The 25,817-nt window shown below is 41.3% G+C and overlaps 1 protein-coding gene across 1 annotated transcript in view; it reads left to right on the top strand.

Moving 5' to 3' along the window:
- Positions 1-478: 478 nt before the first annotated feature.
- The window catches only part of PTPRR (protein tyrosine phosphatase receptor type R), a 246,084-nt gene continuing 220,745 nt past the window's right edge, over positions 479-25,817 (top strand). Inside the window, exon 1 of the mRNA XM_088452526.1 lies at positions 479-778. Within this exon, the coding sequence (XP_088308652.1) occupies positions 706-778 (73 nt within the window). The 5' untranslated portion in view covers positions 479-705. The remainder of the gene's footprint in view (positions 779-25,817) is intronic.

The following is a 25,817-nucleotide window of genomic DNA, read 5'->3' as shown; positions in this document are numbered from 1 at the left end:
TTCTGAATGCTGGCTGTCGGGATTAACTACATCCCGGTAAGATGATCATGGGTTTGCATTATACAGCGATGTTTTATAAACTGATTATTGTAATAGATTGTTCAATGGTTATAACATACATATATATATATATATATATATATATATATATATATATCATAGAGAAAAAAGTGTTTAAGGAGAAAGATGGGAAGGATGTATGTATCTTTTAAAAATTTTAAACACATGTATTATGTAAGATGTAGTCTTTCCTGCTTGTGCTGATCAAGTTAAAGTACAGAAAGAAAGCACGTTGGCTGCAAATCACAGGAAATACATAGCACGATGCAGTTCACAGGAAATACATTAGGCCAGTACCCCCGGGAGCTAAGAAGAGCTTTGAAAGACCTCACTACTCCCCTAAGAGCCCTTGGCAGAGAAGCGTTTGCTGCCCTTTGTTAGATGTGCAGAAGCTTCCTCATCTCAGTAACACAGGAGCAGCCGCCGTAGCTGAGTGGCCGCACGGGCACACGTGGTTGTAGTGCGGGCTGACAGCTGCCGCCGGGAGCCTGGTACACTACTGGGCACTGCTTGGAGCACACTGCTAGTCACTGCTCAGAGCACACTGCTGGAAGGTAGTCGGGGAATCTGCAGTACGGACAGCACCAGGGAAAGACAGTACACACCTGACTGTGAGATGCTGCTGTAACTCAGGCAGGGATCGCTATGACGGCCAGTGTTACCATGCAGAGGAGCTGCTGTTTTCCTGTGCTCTGCCTACTACTCTTCACGGCGGCCGGTAAGGTGCCCAGCCGCTTCCCAGCACAGTATTCCAACTAGAAAGCTTAGTTAGGGGATACGGTTGACCACAATAATAATAGTAGCATATCGATTAATCTGTCAGTACGATCCATTGCAGCGCTATAACAAGAACAAATACCTGTTGTACTTAGGAAAAAATAATGAATGTTCCCCATACATGGCCATGTAAGTGAGCGTTTGCCATATGCTCTGTGTAGTCCTGCACAATCCCCGGTAACCGGGCAATTAGACACAGGCAGGACCTCTATCAGCACCATGGACAGCTCTCTCCATGTACAGTAGTGCTGACCGTCTGCTGGCTTTCCTCCCTGTATACATACACACACTGCTGCCAGGGTCCCTTTACACATAGCTAGCCGTGTTGTGGAAGCAATACATTTCTTCCAAACCTCCGTTTTAGCACAGTCAGACCCCCACCCATCTCCACACTTTATTTAGATCAATAGTATATAATATCCCTGGCGTGCAGAGAAATGTTATGCAGTGCATTAAGGTATAAGCATACTATCCAGGCTTTCCTTTACTGCCGCCATAGCATTTCACTATGCTATCTATGGTACTGTACAAGCGATGGCTTTACATTTCTATTTCATCACTGCATTAAGTAACACGTCTTATTTTGTTAATGATATTCTGTGCAGTAATAAGACCTGCCCACTATATACTTTTCCATATATCGTAGTGCTTGCTAACAACTGACTTACAATTTTTTCCATTAATTTATTATGGGGATTAAGGAAACAGTGGAAGGCATAGGAAGATATCAGTCATTTATAGCGATTATAGATTACTATATAATGAAGGGGATTACCTCCGTGTTATAAATACAAATAGGAGTTGGCTTTCTTATTATTGCACACATCTAATATCTGCTAATAGAGTGGGATGTAATCTAGCATCATTACATTTAGCTTGTTTTCATCCTCCACCTGCTTTTATGACTTTTCTGTGTGAACATTAAAGATGTCATTCCATGAACAGGACACAATGTGTGTATCTTTCATACAATGATTATGTTCACTTAATAAGGATGAGCATATGTATGTATGAGCCCAAACTATAAACTGCCCTTGTTGTTACATCTAAAACAATGACGATGCTTATTATTGTCATATATATATATATATATATATTTATATATAATATATATACTGTACATGAGGTGCTACACAAAGCTTATGTAGCACCCAGGGTTGGACTGGCCAACAGGGGGACAGGGAACATCCCCTGTGGGCCCCACTGCCTGAGGGGCCCTCCTTGTCCCTTATGATTCACAGAGCATGTACTCAAATAATACATTGTTACTCTATTACTGGGTTATTTACTTGGCGGGTCAGGTCAATGACTTACCTCTGCATTCTCCCTGGTGGGCCCTTTGTGCCTCAGTCCAACACTGGTTGCATCATACATACAGTATAGAATGATCATAAAGCAAAATTACATAGTACATGGGTGATCATATAGGACAGTAACAGACAAGTTCACCTATACAAATATACATTATTATGTAGAGACCATAGAGAAATAGAGGGCCCTGTTCACAAGAGCTTAATTCTAGAGGGACTATGGATGAACACATAAAGGGAAAGGAGAGAAAAGTATTGCAGAGGCAGGATAGAAGGGGGAGAAGTAATAACTGTCTAGTCACATGTACAATTGTTTTAACATTACGTAGGGGGCATTTATTCTAACAATCTTGATAGCAATACTATTATTACATTTGAATACTGCATTAAACTAGCATATTTATGTAATCAATGTAAACTATTGCTCACTTAAAGTGAGTATGTGGATTATTTAATTACTTAATGGTTCTACAATGGCTGTCTCCAATATGTCTGGACACAAGTCATGACTTTTGCTTTCAACTGCATGAAATTCTTAATAGAGAAGTTAATTTGTTCTATGCATAAAATCTTGTTTTGCCCAAAAGTATGCTTATACCTCCAGAACAAATCTGTTTTGAAGCTTATATAACCATTGACAGTGTTAAGCTTTTCCTGTCCTCTGCTAATACTCCCTGAGGCTTAAACAATACATTCATCATGTAAATAATCTATGGTCCTATTTATTATAGTAGGATTATCCAGAATGTTTCTTCTGTCAGAGTAAAAATTATATTGCAATGCAGGACATGTCAAATTGATACAGATCTAAATACTCAAAAACATGAATTCATACACACTTTTTTTTATTAAATGTAGTTTTGCATATTTAACCAAATACCAGTTAACAGGGAAATGGTTTTCAGTGTATATGTAGTATACAAGAAATGATTGGATGATATTGTACATATTGTTTTAGAGTTTATTGCAATTACAATATTTAACATTACAGATATAAGGCTATAGGGCTAACTCTTGGTTGCTATGGTGAGGATTTAAAAATATGATTGAATGAGAAGAATTTTAAACTCTCTATTGAAAAGCATATTTATTAGTTCTATATTTATTTGATGTTTGTTAGTCATTCATCTGATCACTCTGTAATGATTTAATTGTTTTAGGGGCATATTTGTCAATACTAATTTTATGTAAAACCCACGCAAACAGCCATTTCCAGGAGATACCCACAAAAATTTAAATTCTCTAGTATTTAGGAAGAAGGGGAGACCAAAGCAGAAATGTGAGATACCTGTTACAGTCCCTCCATTTTCCTTTGCAAAAGCAGCCTCCTTAGGTTGCAAAATTGTGAAATTTAGCAAACTCCTTGATCCTGATAATGGTCTTCTGATGGCATTATCCATTGTATCCAATGGGCTACATTCCATTAATCTCCACACATGACGAGTCTAGTGATGGCGCACGAGCCGTAGCGTTCCCAACCCTGAAGTAAAGTGTATGTAAATACTTATGATGGGATGGTGTAAATGTTGTAGTAAGCTGGACTTTTGATTTTTGAATGTGTATAATGTTATTACTTTCAAGGATACATTTACAGCTGGAATTATGAATTATGATTAGGTCTCTACTACTTCATGCAAAATGTGAGTCAAACCTTTAGTAAAAAAAATAATATGTATTCAATTTAATGAATGCATTCCTAATGTAGTGTAGCATTTCTTTGGTAATGTATGAAATGGTAACAGCCACTATAAATGTGTGGTAGGTGCATGGCATACACATGGGCAAATGGAGAGTTAAGAATCTGGGATGTTAGTGGCATGGCAACACAACTATCTCAATAGTAATGAAAGAAAAATAAAAGATCATACATTTAGCAATGCTATTATTTTAGTTTAACTGACAGAAATCACCTTAATTAATTGTTCGAATGTCCATACTTCATTAAGTCCAGAAATATATTAAACAATACTATATTCTCAGTATTTTGTAAATTTAGTGGCAAAGGATTTGGTTAAATGCCACATCTATATTTGTTAACATATTCTGCATCTTACAATATATTTAGTCACACATCGTGTCTTATATATAAAAAATAATTTTGTGTTTGCCTTGTTTACTTCAAATGCTGCATATATTGTGTAATGGGAAATAACCTACATACAGCTGTAAATGCATTATTACATTTCTATGCTTTCCTGCTACAAATTGACACAATTCCCTAGGTATCCAGAGTTCTATATATAGATTTCACAGAGCTCTGGTATTATGGGGAAGCCTATAATAGCATGGGATGACTCACATGTCACTGCCTTTCTCAAGAAAAATCTAAAATAGAGTTCCCTGTATGTAGTGGTCTGTCACACGTATCTCTGTTTAAAAGACACTACAAAATCACATGAAATATGCATGCGATGTGAAGTTGTTTAATCACAAGAAAGAAAAAAAATTACTATTGGTTCCATACTGCAACATTGTAGAAATGGTCTTTATTTTTCATTAAAAGTAAAATGTCTGCCCCATATGATCCCATAGCCACAAGGTTCTAGTTTAACTTTTTGATGACACCCAAACAACTCAACCAAGATCACCCCTCCCTCTCGGGGACTAGGGAACAAGAGCTATAAATACCGTTCTGCATATAGAAATCAATGCTCAGTCGATGTAAATGAATGTAAGTGTAGGTGTGTATATATATATAAATATATATATATATATATATATATATATATATATATATAGTGATGTTCAGCACTCTCATTGCTCAGAAATCCAAGTCGTGCGCTAATAAATTAGGAGCAGGAGGCTCCAAACACAATCCAACAATTAAGGGATTGCACTTCGGCTCTTGTATCAAAACTGCTGATATATTAATAAATCAGAAATACATTGTATAATGTCTATGTTTCGGTGCTAAGCTGCACCTTTTTTAAGACAATATAATCAGGTACATAACAAAGAACCTACAGCAAAAGGAAAACCTACTTACCCCTCCTTTTATGAGAAAGCAGATGTACACCATAGTGGCACCGCCAGATCCGCTCAGTATGCACAGTGGGGCGCCCATCAATTGTCAAGCCGCATCCCATCAGGGTGTCTAAGGGGTCTATTTACTAAGCCGCGTTAGGAGATAAAGTGAACAGTGATAAGGTACCAGCCAATTAGCTCCTAACTGCCATGTCACAGGCTGTGTTTGAAAAATGGCAGTTAGGAGCTGATTGGCTGGTACCTTATCACCGTTCACTTTATCTCTTAACACAGCTTAGTAAATAGACCCCTAAGCATCATTTCCCAGCAACCACAGACACCTCTGTTTCCCTGGGAGCCTATAGCCCAGAGGCGCTGTGAAGAAGACAGGCAAAAATACTGAATACAGAAGGATAGTGATAATAGAGGAAAGAATAACACAAAAAAAACAAAAGAAAGACATAGTGAAATCTAATAGCACATGAAAAAATGAATCATGAAAAAAATGTCAACACAAGTCGCGCTACTACATATGTACTATTATATAAACATATTAACAAATTAACAAATATGATGACTAGAGGAAGAATCGTAAACAGAGACAAGTATGAGCCATGTTTAAAAGGTTTATATCATACTGTACAAGGTAATTAAAGCACTATAAATGGCGCAATTATTAAGGTAAGCAACCAAATGTTTCAAAAATAATTTAAATCTAGAAAGAAAACATGCAGGTGATATAAACCATGAAAAAAAATGCTATTATAAAAGGTTACTACTAAGAAATATGTGACAGTTTCTCACATTAAGCTGTTCCAACATATTGTTTGTTCAGGTCTCTAGGTGCTACTGCATCTAGATGCATGATACATTTGGGTTCGAGTTTTAATAAATCTTTATTTCTGTCGCCTCCTCTTAGTTTTTCAGGAAGATAATCTGTGATCATTTATTGTAGGCTTGATAATGTGTGATTGCGCTGAACAAATTGCATGACCACAGGTTGGTCACTAGAATGGTTGGAAATAGCGTGTCTAATGGCCGTATGTTGTGATGCTATGTGTTCCTTGGATGTCTTAGATGTTTTTCCTACGTGACATAGCACACCTGGGCACTTGATGATATAAATAACAAACTTGTGGAACAGGTTCCGACGTGGTGTATTGGTATATATTTGCCAGTGCGTGGGTGGCGAAATGAGGTGCCAGTGTCAAGATATCTACACGTCACACAGGTGATACTTTTATAGCATCCTGGTTTTCTCATTGTTGGTCTCAATTTACATAAGTCAAAGGTGTACTAGTAGGTCTCTGATGTTTCTACCTTGTCGGAAGGATGCTATTGTGGTTTTATCCTTAATAGATCTAAATTCTTTATCCATAGTTACAATAGGCCATAATGCTTTTGTAGCCTTCTGTACAATCGGACTGCTTGTAGTGAATTCACTAGCCCATATTATACAATTATTCATCCCCAAAAGGTTTTCTCTAGGCAGACTAAGAACTTTCTTTTTATGTTTACAAAGCAGCTTTTCTGGATAACCTCTTTGTATAAATTTTTGTACCAGCTCCTCAAGCTGTATGATAAGAGAATCCCCGTCGCTGTTAATCCTGGCTACTCTCAGCATCTAAGAATACGGAAGTCAAGACTTTAAAGCTTTTAGATGGAACCTGTTATGGTCGGTTTCTTTATGAAAAACCGTTGTGTATATTTTGTTCTCTTTTATAGCAGTTTGCACATCCAAATATTCAACTGATTCATAACTGGACTTGTAAGAAAATGTGATTGGTCCATTTCTTTTATTGAATGTATCGATGTAATTATGCAGGACTTTCTCACTGCCAGTCCATAAGATGAATAAATCATTGATGTAGCGTAAATGCGTAAATACAGCAATATGTGCTTCTGAATTTCTGGTTGGTCAAAAAATATTGCCCTCTTCTGTGCAAACATAAAAAAATTTTCATATGTAGGTGTGACATTGGAGCCCATTGCAAAAAGAAGTTTTCATCAAATAGAAAGTAATTGCAATGCAATCCAATGAAAGTAATCTGATGATGAAATCGGAATCTGGCCCTTTGTAATAGGGGTTTTCTTTGATTAAATCTTGTACTGCTTGTATTCCCTCTGTAATAAGGTGTTATCTGGTAAAGTATAACATTTTTGTAGTTCAAGCAGAAATGAGGTTGTGAATTTAAGATACATTTTTTTCAACAACCACACATGATTGAAGTATAATATCTAAATATTGTGAGATCGGCTGGTAGATAGTCTTGTGCCGATACGGTCGGGCGGTCTGGTGGTCTAGTGGCGTTTTTGTGGATTTTCAGGACCGTGTAAAGCAGGTGGACAATAGGATGGTCCTGTACCAATACTTTCATGACTGTAGATGTACAGTAATAATGTCTGCAGATACCACCTCCTTTAGGATAAAATCAATCTTCTGTTTGTACTTAGCAGTAGGGTCCTTCGTTAGTTTTATGTAAGCCGCACTATTGGCAAGTTGAGTCAAAATCTCTGTCCTATAGTCTGATGTATTTTGCATTACAATTGCCCTGCCTCTATCTGCAGGTCGTATTATAATGTCCTCATATTTGCTTAGTTTGTTAAGGGCCATAAGTTTGTTCTTGGTCAAATTTTGCCTAGTCCCATTGTTTTTCTTGTTAAATTTAATGACGGAAATTTCTAATAGTCTGGCAAAGCATTTTAATGAGGCATTCTGTATTTGAAGATCAAACTTGGACTTGGTGCATTCATGACAACATTTCGCTAATGGATCCAGATTACTTTCAACAGTTTGTCCCGCAAAATGTTCATGCAATTGCAATTTGTGGCCGAAGCGATGTAAGTCAAGGTTTCAATTAAATTTGAGTGTATATTAGTGGGTATAAATTAATGTCCCTTGTTCAGTAGTCCAATATCATCTTTAGTAAGTCTAGGACTGGAAATATTGAATATTAATGACATCTCCTTGCTGAGGTTCGGCCTACCACTTTTGTTTTGGCCCCCCACCTCGTATAGGGTCTACCGGACCAGTGTTTTTTTTGTTGTACCCTTAAAGGTAATTGTTGTGTAGAAGGTCCTTCCTCATTCTCAAAGATGACAAAGTTACTGTTGCATTGGGACATTTGAGTCTCAGAGGGATATCCACGTTCTCTGTGTGGCCTGAAAGTTCTGTATTGCTGGAATCTCCTTGGGCTCTGATTTTGATCTCCTCCTGTAATCTATCGGTATACTTTATTGTCCTCATATTCATGTACCATATTTTTGCTGTTTATGTTACTAGAATCTGATAAGTTGTTGTCTGCATTTCTCACACTGAGTTTTCAATTTTGCCATCCACGCATTAAGTTGATCAGCTAGTAACTCAGGGAGATGTATTTCTTCAAAGTTAGAAATCGATGACTCCTTGATGACCAGTACCATAAGGTTAAAGGAGCATTTATTTAACACGGCGACCCACTTTCGGCAAAATTCTTGGCTTTGTCTCCCAATGGTGGGAACATTGTGGATCCGAAAGCCTCGTGGAATGTATTTATCATGATACTAGTTAATGGTGTGCATATTATAATAAATTTCAGGCTTTTTAAGTTTAAACACATGTTGGTATAATTGTTCACATGTGTTTACTCCTTCAGTAGATTGTAGATCAGCTTCAAACAACATTTTGTTAGCTTCCTCATTAGTGAAGCTTAATGTTTCTCCCAATGGGAGTACAGGGATATTGACACTATTCACAGTGCGTATTGTTTATTCTGTTTACACCCCAGCAAACAAGTGATTGACAGGCTCCTATGTAGGAAGGATATATTCAATAAAGGAGCTGGAATTAGTATGCTGAAAACCTACAGAGTGATCTTTATACAAATTTTCATTTGTTAAATGCAATATAAACTGCAGGTGGTATAATCTTTGTAGGTGCATAATCCCTCAATCTACTTTAGGGAGATGGTTTGCAATATTAACCATGGTATCTTGAAAGTTACCATAACAATTCAAACTGAAGGGTCACAGTAGTAATACAAATGGGGATGTCCAGCACTCAGATTACTCAGCAATCAATATTGCCCATGTGTCCTAATCCATTAGGAGGCTCCAAACACAATCAAATAATAAAGGGATGGCACTCCGGGTCTTGCATCAAAGCTGCTGATGTATATATATATATATATATATATATATATGTGTATGTATATATATATATATGTATATATATATATATATGTATATATATATACTGTATGTAAAGATATACATATATATATTCACAAAATCTGGTTAGTGTTGCCATCTCCTGGGGTAAACGACAGGACCTTGCACGCAGCAGCCAATTAGTAGCACAACAGTCCAGCCCCTTGGTAGAAGTATCTGCAGCTAGTTTTATTTGAGAGCACAAAATAAAGAAAACATAAAAATAAATCTTAGCCTGTCCGAAACTAACTAACTGGTTTTCCACCGAAAACCCAGGTCCGACCTGGGTTTTCTGATATGGTTCCAACCTGGGTTAGACCCTGTTTACACCGCACCTTTGACCTGGGTTATTCCCGGGTCAGCCCCGTTTACTTATTCAGACATTCCTTGCAATGCTGTTATAAATATAGAAATTGGATATCGTATTCCGATTGCTGACAAAATATGGTAATAGGGGAAAATTATTTTTAATGCTCTTGGCAGAAAAGATAACTATTAGTGAGATGTGGAGCTCTCACCTTAAAGATACTTTTGGTAAAAGGGGCACCATTGTTTAGCAAGTTCCAAAATGATTACCATCTCACACACCACAACTGTGTGATATTGTCAGGCAAACACTGCATTATATAGTATTCCAGAATGCATAAACTATAACTAGGGATGTGCGCCAACACCCGTGTTTTGGTTTTGGTTCTGGATCTGTATCTCTTTGTGTTTTGGATCTGAATTTGGTTTTGCCAAAACCACCCCTTGCGTGTTTTGGTTCTCGACCTGTATTTGAAAATTGAAAAATCTGCTAAAATCACATCATTTGTTTTGTGTTTTTGTTCCTACAGTATTATTAACCTCAATAACATTACTTTCCACTTGTTTCCAGTCAATTTTGACCACCTCATAGCTCACAATATTGTTTTCATCCAGTTTAGGCCCAAAATTTGCACCAAGCTAGCTGCCTGATTAAGCTAAGTGGCAGCAGTGAGCGGCATAAACACGTGGCTGTTCAACTTCCAACATGGCACATAAGGAAATATATGTTTTCATTGACGAAGAGGCCTGAGGGAGTTGGAGTATGTATGCAGGTGAAGGCAGGGACAGGAAGGGTTGATTGGTAGTAACATTTTTTTCATTTTTTGATTCCGAAAAAAAATTATGAGGGAGGAGGGGAGAGCATGGTGAACAATATGTTCCATGTTTTGTCCACAAAATCAACTTGGTGGTTCAGAATATTTTTTTAAAATTAAAGGGGCATACGGGAGATGCTGTCTGTAGCCATAAACATTCCTGGACATTTTTGGCATTCAGCAACCACATGTCAAAGATTGCAGCAGCATTGGCAGTTCAACTTCCAACATGGCACATCAGGAAACAAATGTTTTTATTATTCAAGAGGCCTGAGGGAGTTGGAGTATGTATGTAGTTGAAGGCAGGGAAATAAAGATTTGATTGCAAATTTATGAAGGAGGAGGGGAGTGGAGGAGGAGAGGCATTTACAAAACATATTTTAATCATTCACATCAGTCCTTGCCCCAGAAGAATCCTTGAGAGCTATGCCTGCTTCTGCTGGGAGTGGATTTTTATCCCAGAAGGGGACCAGGAAGACTACTAGTAGTGCTTTTAAAAACAAAACAATCCTTTGCAAAGATTGCACTTCACTAGAACAGCAATTCCCAACCTGTACAGGGACATTAAAAAAACTTAATTAGTGGCCTCCAAAATGCCATTGTACCAACTGCCCACTTAACCACATATATGTATATATGTGGACAAGCCGATGAGAGCAAATGCAAGATTTAAGGTTTAAGTCTTATGTTGTGTCTTTCTTGAGAATCCTTGAGCACTATGCCTGCTGCTGCTGGGAGTGGATTTTCATCCCAGAAGGGATGAAGATGTTGTGTCTTTCTTCCCAATGGACACAGATCTGAAGAGATGCACAGAGCTGTTGGTAAGCAAATTTTCAGCTCAAGTGGCACGTGATGCAGCAGTGGGTTCTCCTTTAATTTCTCCAGCAAGTGCATCTGCCAAGAAAAAACTCAAAAACACACACTGGTGATGAAGATGAGTCAACACAACCAAGTTTTATTGTCTTGTGCCCAGGCATGACAATGGGCTTTTCCTTATCATGGGCAACAACTGTTTCATCCACTGGTGCCTAGTTTACACAAACAACATCCTCATCAACAACATTCTCATCATCAACATCCTCATCATCAACATCCTTATTGGCATCAGCTACACAAATATCCTGCTCATCCTGGTGCACTTTCACAAAAGCAGCCATGATTTCTATGTCAGCATGTTCACTTGTGCTTACATCATCATAAGAGGCAGAACCACCAGACATAAATAAAGGCCAAGGCCTTAGCCTTTCCTTGCCACTTCATGTGGTGAAACTGGCATATTGGCAATTTTATGTCTTTCTGCAGCTATCTTTCCCTTTGATGTTTTCCTCTTTACCACCGTAAAAGATTGGTTCTTGATTTTAGATGCCCTGACTTAAGCCCTGTATGCAATTGGGCATCAGCTTTAGTAGATAATGTAGATGGACTAGTATCGTCATGACTGGTGGCACTGGCAGCAGATCCAGCACTAGTATGTGGTTCCTGCTCTTCTCTCAAGTCTCAACTGATAATTTGCCATATCAACAAACACAAATGAAATGGGGTACAGCACACATGTCAATTTGTACCAATTTAAAATATTTCACTGCAGTATCAATGATCTACAGTGTCACAAGATTTTCTATGAATAAGAAAAGAATACCACACTGCGGTGCCACTTACAGTGTCACAAAATTATTTATGAAAAAGAATAACACACTGTGCTACCACTTACAGTGTCACAAGATTAATTATTTATGAATAACAATAACACACTGCACTACCACTTACAGTATCACAAGATTAATTATTTATGAATAATAATAACACACTGCACTACCACTTACAGTGTAACAAGATTAATTATTTATGAATAAGAATAACACACTGCGCTACGACTTAGTGTCACAAGATTATTTATGAATAAGAATAACACACTGTGCTACCACTTACAGTGTCACAAGATTAATTATTTACGAATAAGAATAACACTGCGCTACCACTTACAGTGTCACAAGATTAATTATTTATGAATAAGAATAACACACTGCGGTACGACTTATAGTGTCACAATACATGGACGATAAACTGTGGTCTGGCCGGCAGTGTCACCAAAGAATAATATCACAGCTAAGTTGCTAATGCACACACACCAAAAAAAAGCACTTTTATTTTTTTGGACACAGACAGCACACCTTTTTTATGGACACAAAAGGTCGAAACGCGTTGGTGACCCCCAGACACCAATCACACCTCAAACTCTTTGCATCTTCAATCCACCTGCATCAACAACCACTCCATGTCTGGGCACCCGCTAGCAGTGGAAGCAGCAACACACCGGATGCTGTTTCCAACCTCACACCGGCTACAGTCTCTGCCAGCTACGCTACACACGCGGTCCCACCTCCCACCGCGTGCACACTCCCCACCAGGCCTGGAGGGTAGAGTCCAAGCACGACTGGCTGGCTATTCATCAAAGGCTCAGGGACACAGGATCCCACACTGACAGCACAGCACGCGCTCACAGCACAACCGCGCACAGCACAGGACAGCTACCTGCACTGCATCCACGGACGTGAGCCACCACATCAGTGCATGTCACCCACCATGGCAACGTACTGGACTTGAGAGAGCCAATCCCACACCACGGATCTGGGCAACTACCGGTAGGTCAGCACCCATTCTCCTCACCAGTGCCGGACGCTGCTAAGTGGAACCCCCCCAGATCACCATACACAGGGCATCCCAGTTCAGAAGTCTGTCAACCATAGGTCCAGCAGGGGAGCATGCAGTAGTTAGGGCTGCATGTCAAGGAGCCCCCTGAAAGGGTTAACCCTACTCCCCACACTGTGGATATGCCTTGTCATCCACACCACCACCAACTGGGCAGTTGAATGCCCTCACGAACAAATCAAAGAAGCATTCACCTCCCAGGAGCATTGTGTCTCCAACCTGAATAACTTCCACCTTCTCTACGTCTAATACACAAATACCAATAGACGTATTTGTCTCTTTCACCATCCACCCAGCCTCCAGTGTTTCCTTCTTTCACACCACACCCACAACAACACACACCCACCTGCTCCCCCCACCTTCCCCCCATTTTTTCCCCCTCCTTCTCCCCAACGACCACACACACACAACCAAGGAGCACACGTACCCCCCAATCTCACCATTTTTTATGGACACCCCTGCCGACAGACAGACCACCTGCAGAGTCACAAATACGCGGACGATAAACTGCAGCAGTGTCACTGTACAATAATAGTGCAGCTAAGTTGCTAACGTACACACACAAAAGAAAAAAGTACTTTTATATTTTTTACACTAGGGAAGAGCACCACTAATTGATAGAGTACCCCCCTTGGACAACACAGCACCCCTTTATGGGTGCAGCCCTAGCATGGGCAGGGCAAAAACACAGCAGCAGCCACAGTTAATTGTCAGGACAAGTGACACAGCAGCTGCAGCACCCACTGAAGGAAGCCCCCCTTTATATACTGCAGCCTAAGCCCCTTTGTGGACAACACAGCAGCAGCCTTCAGGCCAAGACCCTGACTGGACACACACACTGAGTGACTGACAGTGACTGACTACACATCAGCTAGCTTCTCTCTGATCGTAGAGACCTCTATATAATCCAAAACCTGCGCGAATCCGACAGCGGGACTATGATGCGTTTTGCTTCATTTTTGGATCCAAGTCAGGCGGGAAAACTCAAGCCTAGCTCTCAGAGAACCGGACCCGCTAATCTCTTAACTTTAACATTGTATAATACATATGAGCCAATTCCACTATCCAACTATTCCATCTTAATATCTCCTAAACACCACCATATTACAGCTAAACTACAAGAACACAACACATACCACACAATCCTATCAGAATACAGTCAGTATTCACAAACCTAGTCATCCCAGGCTGTACTATTGTTCAGCACCTGGTTAGCACATGGAGTCTTCCATCTTAGATTTTACTATGCAACAAACATCTAGACATATACAGCAACAATATATATATATATATGTATAAACTGAAATTATTACTACAGCCAGCCAGATATAAAACTAACCAAAACATTATAACATTGTAGCATATGAATAGACAAAGACTCCACTACGAATCACATTCCTGTAAACTGCCCACAGCACACAAACACTATTATCTTCAAAGCTAGCCAGAACTACAAAAAGCAGTATCTACTAAACAGAGCTCCACATAATTTCACAAACCATTAACTATGCCATTAATCCATGTCCCTGTAAGTCATTAAACCATGCACACACTGCCATTAATGTCATCCAGGCGTGCTGAGCCCCATGGTGCTGGTCTGGGTGTGGCAGAGTGAGTGAGTGGGCTAGTTCCTGAGCTCTCTGTGAGTGAGATGCAACCCTCCAGTCTGCCCCTCACCTGTGGGTGTGGTTATCCTTAAGGGATGGTTTCTAAGTTCTGTGTGAACAGACAAAGACCATGGCTAGATTTGTTCATATGGTAATGAACCTGTTAAACCAGTTTTGTAACTATGATATACAGTGGCGTAACTAGGGTATTTGAAGCCCAGGACAAATTTAAAAATAAAGCCCTCCCCCTATGTGCGCACATGCCAAAAATGGGCGTGGTTACATGCCATAAGGAGCGTGTCCACTGAAAAATGGGGCACGTCAACATGACACACACCCCTTTCTCGTCACTCTGGGAACATTCGTTTCCATTCCACCTTAATGCAGTGCCCCTAGTAGTGTCCCCCTTATGCAGACCTGCAGTAGTGCCCCTTATACAGTACCCCCAGTATGCAATGACCCCAGTAGTGGTCCCAATTATGCAGGCCCCATTAGTGCCCATTATACAGTACCCCTGTAGTGGTCCCCCTTATGCAGCCAGGCCCCCATTAGTGCCTCTTACACAGTGCCCCCCAGTAGTAGTCCCCCTTAAGCAGTCAGGCCCCCATTAGTGTCCAGTACCCCCAGTAGTGATCCCCCTTAAGCTGTCAGGCCCCCATTAGTGCCCCTTACACAGTGCCCCCCCCCCCAGTAGTGGTCCCTCTTATGCAGTTCCCCAGTAGTTATCACACACAGACATACACACACAAAACAAAAAAAACAGGCTTACCCGAATCCCCGCTCCTGCCGCTGCTCCTCCGTCTCCGTCCCGTCCTCCTGCTTGGTCCTGCTCTTCATTATGGGAGAGACGTCATGACGTCTCTCCCATCACCCATTGCAGGAGCAAGTAGGCGGAGCTCACGAGTGGCAGTGGGTGCAGCAGCCACTGAGAGTCTGTCTGACTCTCATTGGCTGCTGAAACACACACATCGCCCAGCGTCGGCGGCGATGTGTGTGTAAATGCTGTCTGCACTACACTGGCTGGCTAGGGTGGGCCTGTACAATGGCCGGTGGTGCCCCCCCTGTGCCACTCTTCCCACGGCGTCCAGGGCATGAGCCCCGGCGGCCCTGTCCTAGTTACGCCACTGATGACATATTATGTGACTATAATTGAATAAAGGCCATATAACTAATATTTATATACATTGATTAAAGTAGTCTAAAATGATGTTATGTGACATATTTATGTCATTGATTAGATACCCTCTAACGTGTATAAATTGTTAAACTTTTTTCACATTATCATCATGTGTGACAATACTTTTCTTAAAGTGCTTGTTATACAACTTATTGCCTCTTTGCATTGTATGCAAGTACAAAAGGCTACACATAATTATTATTTAAAACTACTGACAAAATCAAAATGTATGCTACAAAAACGAGCCTACTAGCATGTATGCAAACAAATGTGTGTATATCAGGAAATAACTGTACACAGTTAAATTTAAAAAAAAACACATTTTATAAAAGTACGAAAACAGTTCCCTACTATCATGTAGTGTTCAATGTACAGTAAGTACAGTACATGGTACTGATGTGCTATCCTCACTAAACCTACACCTACAGTGAACACTATCATTCACACGCAGATATTTTTGAGCAGACAAGGAGGGGATCCCTGTATATGATTTCCAACGGTACACAGTATAAAACATTACCAACAAAAGTGCCTAGTATCAAGTATGTAGATGTGTTGATGCTTACAGATGGATCCCTTGACACATAGCTGCAGGTATACACATAAAAAAACATAAACAAAAAAGGCCTTACAAAAAGCCAAACATACTTAAGGCAATTTCCTATATACTGTATATTCTGGGAATTGGGTATTTTATGTTGTTGTGCTAGGGTCATAGTAATTGGGCCCTCTATTGTAGTGTCTATAAGTGTGCTCTTGGTAGGCTGGGTGGGCCTGTTGAGCAGGGGCATATCTATAATGGGTGCAGGGTGTGCAGGGAACACGGGGCCCTGGGTCCAGGGGGCCCTGCACCGCACACCTTGCACCCATAATATTACTTACCTCTCCGAAGTCCCACGTCGGCGCGGGGGTCCGGCATTGTAAAACCACTGGAAAATGGCTGTGGTGGCCATTTTCCCATCGTTTGCGCATGCGCAGTACAGGGAAAATGGCCGCCGTGGCCATTTTCCCGGTGACCTGTGCAAACATTATAGACTCTGGGTACACTCTAGTGCCCAGAGTTCATAACCCCAGCGCTGGCCGCGCACAGCTCAGTGCGCTGCCGGCCGCCAGTCGGAGAGGAATGGGCCCGTGTCAGAGACTGCACATGAGCCCCCTCCTCTCTAGAAACGCCCCTGCTGTTGAGGTTGTGTGGGGTTCCCTTGAGTTTGAGCAAACATTTGTTCAAGGATCGCCATTTGTCTATCCTGGGTTTCCCTGGTGATGCATTCATGCATGGTCATTAGCTGTGACATGAACTGCTCATTTTCTGACCAGAAACCTTTGCATGTGTGCATTCTCCTAGGCCGGCATCACAGAGTCCATTTCTCAGAGTTGGTCCATGAGTACTAGCGTCGTAACTGCGAGTTACGGCGCCTTGTGCCGGCCATGCTCCCTCAGCACATGACATCATGTTATGGGGGGTGGAACAACAGTGCTGTCTGGAGCATCCTCACAGTGCTATGGGGGGCTGTTATGGCTGCAATCTGCCAGTTGGAGCGACCAGAGGATGCTCCAGGCGGCACTGTATCTAAGATTCTGACTGCTGGGTGCCGTTCAAGGAACCTTGCTAACCAGATACAAGGACCGCGAGTGGTTGGCGGTGCCACGCTGTGTGGTGGCAACGGCCGCCCATTGCTAATTACAACCCTGATCAGTACGAACGTCATCGCTCTAGCTGCTTATTCTGTTTTGGTTAATTTCTTCATCCTCTTTGGAACAGTGTATACTGCAAAAGGGAAATACAAAACAACACATTACAATCAGCACTGAGCGTATATTAAATAAACATAGTGGTGTTAGCGTGCGTGCGTTTGTGGCTTTCGCCTACCTGCACACTAGCAACACTCTGCAACAGGTACAGGTTTGGATTTTTAGTAAATGTGGTGTGTTTTGTGTGCAAAAAAAAAAATTAAACTTACTATTTGACCTCAAAGCCAGGGTCCCTGGACCTCATTCAGAGTCGGTCGTTGCGGCTGCACAGTCGTACGCCACCGATGTTCGCTATACTGCGCATGCGTAAAGTTCGCAATGCGCGTGCGCAAACTAGCCGCTACAATCAGAAATTTCTCTCTCCTTGAACACAGCCAGGTCGGTAGTTTGAGTGACAGATGGAGGCGTTTGTGGGTGGTAACAGGGGAAGGTGCTTGAAAACGGGGGAGTGGAGATCCGAACGCAGGCGTGCCTCATTATGCGAATGTCGTTTTATGGGAGTGCATACGGATTATGGGAGTGCATAATTAACAAAGTAGCGTCATGGCACATGTGACATGGGAGGTTTTTACACTGACATGATCGTAGAGCTTAAGAGAGGGTATGGTCAACCTTAAGCTCTACGACCAGTTCCGATGGTTCCCGATGGTCTCGATTAATCCTTATATGCCCGGAGATGACGTGCAATGCGTACGAGAAGGGGGCGTATTTTTTTGTCTTCCGACCGCTTCCTCCCCTTGGTCGGCCAACTACCGATCCGAACTTAGGGACGCAACTTGCGAGGGAATCATTTGCATATCCGGCCCCTTTTTCCGTACGACCGTGCGGCCGCTTCGACCGACTCTGAATGAGGTCCTCTGTGTGTTGCAATGTCTCTGGGTCACCAGTGTGTGACTCCACAACCTTGTAAATTGTGGCACCAATAGAGTCATCATTGTCAGAGGATTCAAGTTCACTGTTGTCCGTCGGGTCATCTGGCACAAGCAGTGGTGATGGTGGGCTGCATTAGGTGCTGGGCAGACTGGATTGTGTACTGGCCTGAGTGCTTTGGCTGTTTTCCATGGCAGACAGTTGGGTACTGGCACAGCTGGGGGATAATAGGATTATTGGGTTATTGAGTGCTGTTTTGCCAAAAATGCTGTAGCAGAGGTCACAGTAGGGCCAGTCCATTTGTGCAGCACCACTATTTTTGCAGTTGTGATCATGCACCTTCATAAACTGTTTCCGCAGTGCCTTCAGTTTATTAACAACCTGCTGCTGAGATCTGTGATGCCTCTGGATGCCAGAATCTGGGAGATGTTCCTATATATAGTGGTATATTTGACAGTTCCTGCCACCTGCCACTTAATTTCTTCTTCTTCTCGGATATTCAGCAGCTCCCTAATTTCTCCATCTGTCCAGGTAGCAATGCTGCTGAATCTGGGTGTGCTTTGCAGGGCTCTGGCAGTTGACATCATGTTACAGCTCCCCAGAAGTTCCAATCAGTTTCTATTGTCGTGACCCGGGCCTGATAACATGTGTCACGCTGTTTGCACAGCACAGTTACCCAGGTGCTTCCCGGGTCCAACCGTGGTAGCTACCCAGGTTGGATTTCCGGGTCACTTGACCCTGGTTATTTTTCAGGGACACTTTTCACTAAGCCATGTCTCGGGTAGACCCAGCAATAACCCAGGTTATTGCAGCAGTGGAAAAGGGGTATTACATACAGCTCTCGCTGTCAAGGTGGAAGGACTTAGTGTCTAACTCACCAGAACAGCATTTAGCACATCACTTATAATCATAAGCAATGGTCTTTCTCTGTAGGCCTCAACCTGCTCCACAGGCAGTGACAGACAGACTAGAGAAACTGAACCACCTTTTATCAGACTCTCACAGATGGTCTGGCAATCAATGTTGCTAATTAGCTGTCTATAAGACAAAAGCTAGGTACCTAGGGCATATATATCTCCCCTTGACAATTTCCCCAGTGTTTTTGTCACATATTTCCCCTCCTGTTTTGACCTGTGGGGAGAAATACCTGTAGTCCCTAAACAAAAAATAAGGGGCAAAGAATCTGCTTTGGCCAGTTGGCATACTGGCCTATTCTCTACTGAGAACTTAAAATTTTGCAATGCCAAGGACCATCTAGTTATTCTCCCATTGGTCTCTTATTCTCAAACATCCACTTCAATGGAGCATGATCCGTAAACAATCTAAATTTCCTCCCCAAAAGTGTTTCTAATGCCCATTTAATTGCCAAAGATTGTTTTTCAACATAATTTCTCTCATGTATATTCAATTTCCTACTTAAATAAATAAGAGGATGCTATTCACAATCTTTGTTTTGTGACAACACAGGACCTAACCCTACATCTGGTGCATCTGTCTGCACGACAAATTTATTTTTAAGGTAAGGTGTCATCAAAACCGAAAGGTGCTACCTTCATCATCTGAAAATCTTTTTCTGCCTCAGGATTCCACTTATCTATAACTGACTATTTACCCTTGGTAAGGTCACTGAAAGGGACATAAATGGTTGGAAAATTGGGTATAAATCTTCTATAACACTCTGTAATTCTTAAGAATGCTCTCACCTGCTTCTTATTTAGGGGTCATGGCTAATTTTATCTTGCCTCAATTTTATTAAGTTGGGGCTTTTTTAAACCTCTACCTAAGCAACACATTTTTTGGTTGGCTGTTGGCTCACGGGTGGAGTCCAACATTGCTTATACCCTAAACAAGCAATACTGGCAATCAGGAATATTTGTGACTATATGATCAAGATAAGCAACAGCATTCTGTCTATGGGGCCCTTAGAATTTAATTCATCATCCCCTGAAGTGTGGCGGGTGACCCATGTCACCTAAATGGCAATGTCTTGTATTGAAACAGCCTTTCCAGTGCAGAAAGAGCTGTCAACAGCACTTGCTAGTACCCTTTGGTTAAGTCTAGAGTGGTTGTTCCCAGCCTTTCAATAAGCTCATCCACATAAGGCATTGGGTCGAATCAAACTTAGACACACTACTCAATTGACAGTAATTACTGCTGAAAAATAAGCTCCTATCAGGTTTTGGAATGATTACAATAGGACTGTGACTCTTCAATTTTATCTGACTCCAACATTTAAAAAATGTCTTTAGACACCGATTCCCATTGGGCTTCTGGTATTCTATGGGTCTTTAGGTTAACCATAAAGCCTGGGTCATTGATTATGTAATGTTTATTGAGGAAGGGTACGGATCCCAGCAGTCGGATTGTCGGAGTTCAAAATACACACATTGGCATCCCGACAGTCAGAATCCTGATGTCCAAAGGTAAGTAGCCTGACCCTAACCCCTAACCCACCTTTCCTGCATCCTAAGCATAACCTTCCCTCCCCATGCAGCCTAACACTAACCTTCCCCCCCACAGCCTAACACTAACCCTCCCCCTAGTGCCTAACCCTAAACCTAATCCTCTCCCTAAATAATAGTTACCATCAGGATGCCGACGGTCAGGATTCCATCTGCTGTCGGGATTCCGGTGCCAGTATTCTGAGTGCTGGCATCCCGACCACCGGTATGTCAACTACATCCCTTTAATGACCCTTGTTTTACCAAGAAAACACATCTCTTTTTTTATGAGAAATTCTTTAGCTTCATGCTGGTGACTAGTTGAGAGGGTTTTGGCTAAATTCCTTCAGTCAGAACTTGAAACTTTTAGTGCTTAGTGAGTGATCCTGGAAGGTTACTATAGGGAATAGTGTTATTAAGCATGCAATAAATATTGTTATGATGCACTTGATGTGTTCCTTCTCTAAAAGGTGATTTCTTCAGAAGTGTATGTTCATTTAGGGAACCTGAATGCTTTCATTGGTTAATTGGGAAATTACACATTTAACTGTACTTAGTACTGTGCGATGACGTGTGTGTGTGCATGTGTGTGTGTGTATTTGTGTGTTTGTGTTTACAAAGTAAGAAGACAAAAATCAATTTGGAGTGGATGTACTAGTGATAGAATAATATTCTAAATCATATTTTTTAATATTAATTTTAAATTTTCTAAATCCACATCTAATAAAGTAGTAAAATGATTTAAAAATACAAATGTGCAATCCCTGTGTTGTCAATCATGTAATTTGTATTCAAAAATAATATTTTTGATAATAACAAGTGGCAATGATTAACTCTAGAGTTGTTTCTATATGTGCAATAAGAATGTTACATATATAAAATGTCTCCACTTAGAGTAAAGTAGCTTCTGTGGCAGCATAGATTGAGGATTCAGGCTCAATAGTGTTTGGTCCAGGGGAGAAAAGGGAACACGGAGAACATTAAGCTTGATTCTGAGCCTGTCTATATCCTACAAATAGGATAAGTGCTGATGTTTTGCAGTAATGTTATGTTACAAAGCATGTACTGTTACTTTTTATTAATACTGTATATGTATCTTGTAAAATAAATTTGTATCATATCTGGCAACAGTGTAACTATTTGATGTAATTCAGTTACATAAGACCAATATGAAATTATTTAATAATAATCACTGATTGTTTTATGCTGTACAGTATCTTGCAAATACAGTTATCTTTTGATCATACTGAATTTGGATACAATAATTGTTATATATTCTTCTGTTCATAATAGAATACTTATCCTGGTTGTATACTAAAAACATTTCAACAACAGCATCACAGTGCATGCTATACATCAGGGATGGCCAACCCGCGGCTCTCGAGCCGCATGAGGCTTTTCTGAGCTTCTAATGCGGCTCCCGGCTCAGCAGACCCCCATTGTTACTGAGAACGCTGGTCTCTAAAGCCATCAGAGGCTAAAGAAGCCTCTGATCGCTTCAGAGGCCAGTGTTCCCAGTAATGCAGTGCGCAGGTGACGTCATGATGTCACCCGCGATGTGAGGAGCCCGCGCATCTGCTGGATCCAGTTAGATCCAGCAGGTGGCAGAAGAAGCAGCAGTGATGGCGACTTGGGAGCCCTGACGTCGTGGAGCGGTGCCAGCTCGAAGGTAATTTTCTTCATGGGGGGGAGCTAGTGCTGGGGGCACGACTACAGGGGAAATTGCAGGGGGGGGGACAGCTACAGGGGGCATAGCTTAATGGGCACAGCTACAGGGGACAGTGCAGAAGGGGCGCAACTACTGTGGGGCACTGCTTAATGGGCACAGCTACAGGGGGCATTGCATAAGGGCCACAACTAATGGGGGGCATTGCTTAATGAGCACAGCTACAGGGGGCATTGCATAACGGCCATAACTACTGGGGGCATTGCTTAATGGACACAACTACAGGAGGACACTGCAAATGGGGCACAGCATAATGGGCACTGGCATTCTCAATGTATTTTATGTGGTTCTGGATTTCAATATGTATATTATGTGAACGTGGCTATTTCAATGTTTTCTTTGTTGCTCTGGCTTTTTCTTTCACTTCAACAGTGAAAAATGTATATTGGGAAGACTATGTAAAATGTTTATTTTCAATGTCCTGGGCTCGCCCCCAGCGTGACTAAAAACGGGGGTGTGACACAAGGTCATGCTCCTGCAAATGTCATACCAAAGGCGTGCGCATAAAAATGGGGAGTGGCCTTGTGACAAATAAGCCACACCCCTTTTCTATGTACGGCGCGCGCATGCTATCGGCTCTTTTGATTGGCTACATATCTTTTTTGGCTCTTTGCCTCCGACTGGTTGGCCACCCCTGCTATACATGCTATTCAGGTCACCCATATTGGAACCTGAAAAGATTTGTCATATAGATATACAATGACTGTTTGATCTAAAGATCACTACTGGCTTTGATGTTTATGTAGAATTTCATTATTACACAGGTTAACTTGGCTCTTGGGTACTAAGATAAGGTTCATGCTCAGCGCATAAATAAGGGATCTCATCGCAATATGTGCACTGATGATCACTGTTGCCTAATTTACTCTGTGGAGATATTTATTCACGTAACAATCTTATTGCACATATAAGATTGTTAGAACTGTAACAATCTTATATGTGCAATAAGACTTGTTACAACTGTAAATAAATAAATAAAATAATAAATAAATATAAATATATGACTATAAATAAAAAAAATATATATAAATAATAAATACATTTAAAAATATTTAAGTGGGGTTAATCACTGTCAGTTGTTATTATTAAAAGTCTTATTTTGAAAACAGATTACAGTGATTAACTATACAGGGATTGAACCACTTTATTACTTTATTATTATTTTTTTCTCCTTTTTATTATAATTCCCTTTTTCGTTTCAGATGTTCAAATTTTAAATTGAATAATAAAAGCTGTTATTTAGATTATTTTTGTACCACATAAGTGCGTCCACTCTAAAATTACTTCTGTCTTCCTTTGCAAGCATATGGATATCCAGAACAGACAGTGAAAAGAAAACTGATTAAACTCAGGGTCCATTTTGCTACAGAGTACCTAGCTTTACCTTAGTCAGGCAGATAGACCAGTGCTTCTGTTTAATGGTCACATTCTACCTTATGTAGGGGCAAACACTATTTCCATGGGGAGGGAGGAGGGTTCCATGTGCTTGCATATTTAACTAAAATATTTAAAATTTAAACAATCTTTTAAATAAAATCAAGCTGCACCTTCACAGTTGCTAATATCATGGGTATATTATTGTTGGGCAGGAGAGGCCCTCTCCGTGAGGCATCTTAGAAACTGGAAGCTGCTTCAAGTGTACTGAAAGGCCTAGAGGAGAATAGAAGGAAGATATACACAGAAAGGGGGGTAGTAAGAAATGGATAGTTATACAAAAACAGAAAGGAGATACAGACATTGGATAAATGAAAATAAATGCAAAGTGGGGGATGGGGTAGATGCAAACATAGGGACTAGGGTATCGAATTGTCTGAGGCATCTATTCATACAATGAAAGTGATCCAATGTGTATTTTATAGAATACTAGCGACCCACCCCAGCTTTGCACGGGAGCAATTTAATTTTGCCAAAGCCCCCTGCATCTCATAACAACCTACGCCATGTCACCACAGTCCTCTGCAACTCACCACAGTCTCCTGATTCTCACTCCTGCCCTCTGCATCTCACCAGTGTCACCACAACCCCCCTGTTGCTGCCCTGCAGCTGGCTGGTGCCTGGGCATTAGGATGTGCTGGGAAGGGTAGGGGGATCATGGATGAGAGATTTGTATTGCAGCTACCGTAAACATTATCAGTAGTGTGTCTCCTGGGCTGGGGCACCTGTGCATATTTCCACAGACTCCATGCGCACTCCTACCCAGCTGCCAAACATTGCAATGAGCAATGTCCTCTTTGCACAATGCACCCTGTATTTCCTGGGCTTCCTGTTGAGCTTCCTCACCATGGTGCCCCATGTCTGAGAACAGTGCTGACTTCCATGGGAGGTGACTCCTGTTCACCGAGGGTGTGTGGCTGAGCAGGAACATCACGCTGGAGAGTACTTCACCATGGAGGAGTGGTGGCTGGATTCTGCCTGCAGATTCAGAATAGGGATGGACATTGTAATCTGATGGTTACTAACCATCAATGTTTTTGTTCCAATGGTAGTATTTTTACCATTTCATGGTGGAGGTCATATGTTTGCCACCATCAAATGGAAATCATTCAATTGTGTTCCGATGGTTATTTGTTTTTTTAATTAGTGATAGCTATGCCTCTCCAGGCTTCTTCCTGGCTACTGTGTCTGCATCAGGGCATCTAGATTGGTTAATTGGAGACTGTCTCTCACCTGTCTGCCTCAGATGTGACCCTGCTCTGTCTCTGACTCCTTCCCCTCTCTAGGCTGCTGCTAAGCAACAGGGCACATTGCTATGACGATTTTAGTGAAGCAAAGTCACAGAAAACAGTCTTACACCAAGCTGCTGTATAGGAGCTGGCAAGGTGCTGAAACAGCAAGAGACAGTGAGAGACCATCATAGATAGCAATGTGCCCTGTTGCTTAGCAGCAGCCTAGAAAGGGGAGGGAGTCAGGGACTGAGCAGGGTCACATCTGAGGCAAACAGAGTGAGAGACAGAATACATTCTCGTGACCACTACATAAAAAATAGGCATATTAATTTCGGCTAGTCACTTGAAAACCTTTTCTGTGAATAGTAACTCAGCATGCTACTACTGGTGCTTGTAATTCCACATGCCAATATGTAAAATGGTACACCGACACAGAAGGGACTGTATAT

This window comes from Taudactylus pleione, unplaced genomic scaffold (assembly GCF_031769625.1).
Source record: "Taudactylus pleione unplaced genomic scaffold, aTauple2 ptg000038l, whole genome shotgun sequence".
NCBI lineage: Eukaryota > Metazoa > Chordata > Amphibia > Anura > Myobatrachidae > Taudactylus > Taudactylus pleione.
This window is presented reverse-complemented; position numbering and strand designations above follow the sequence as displayed.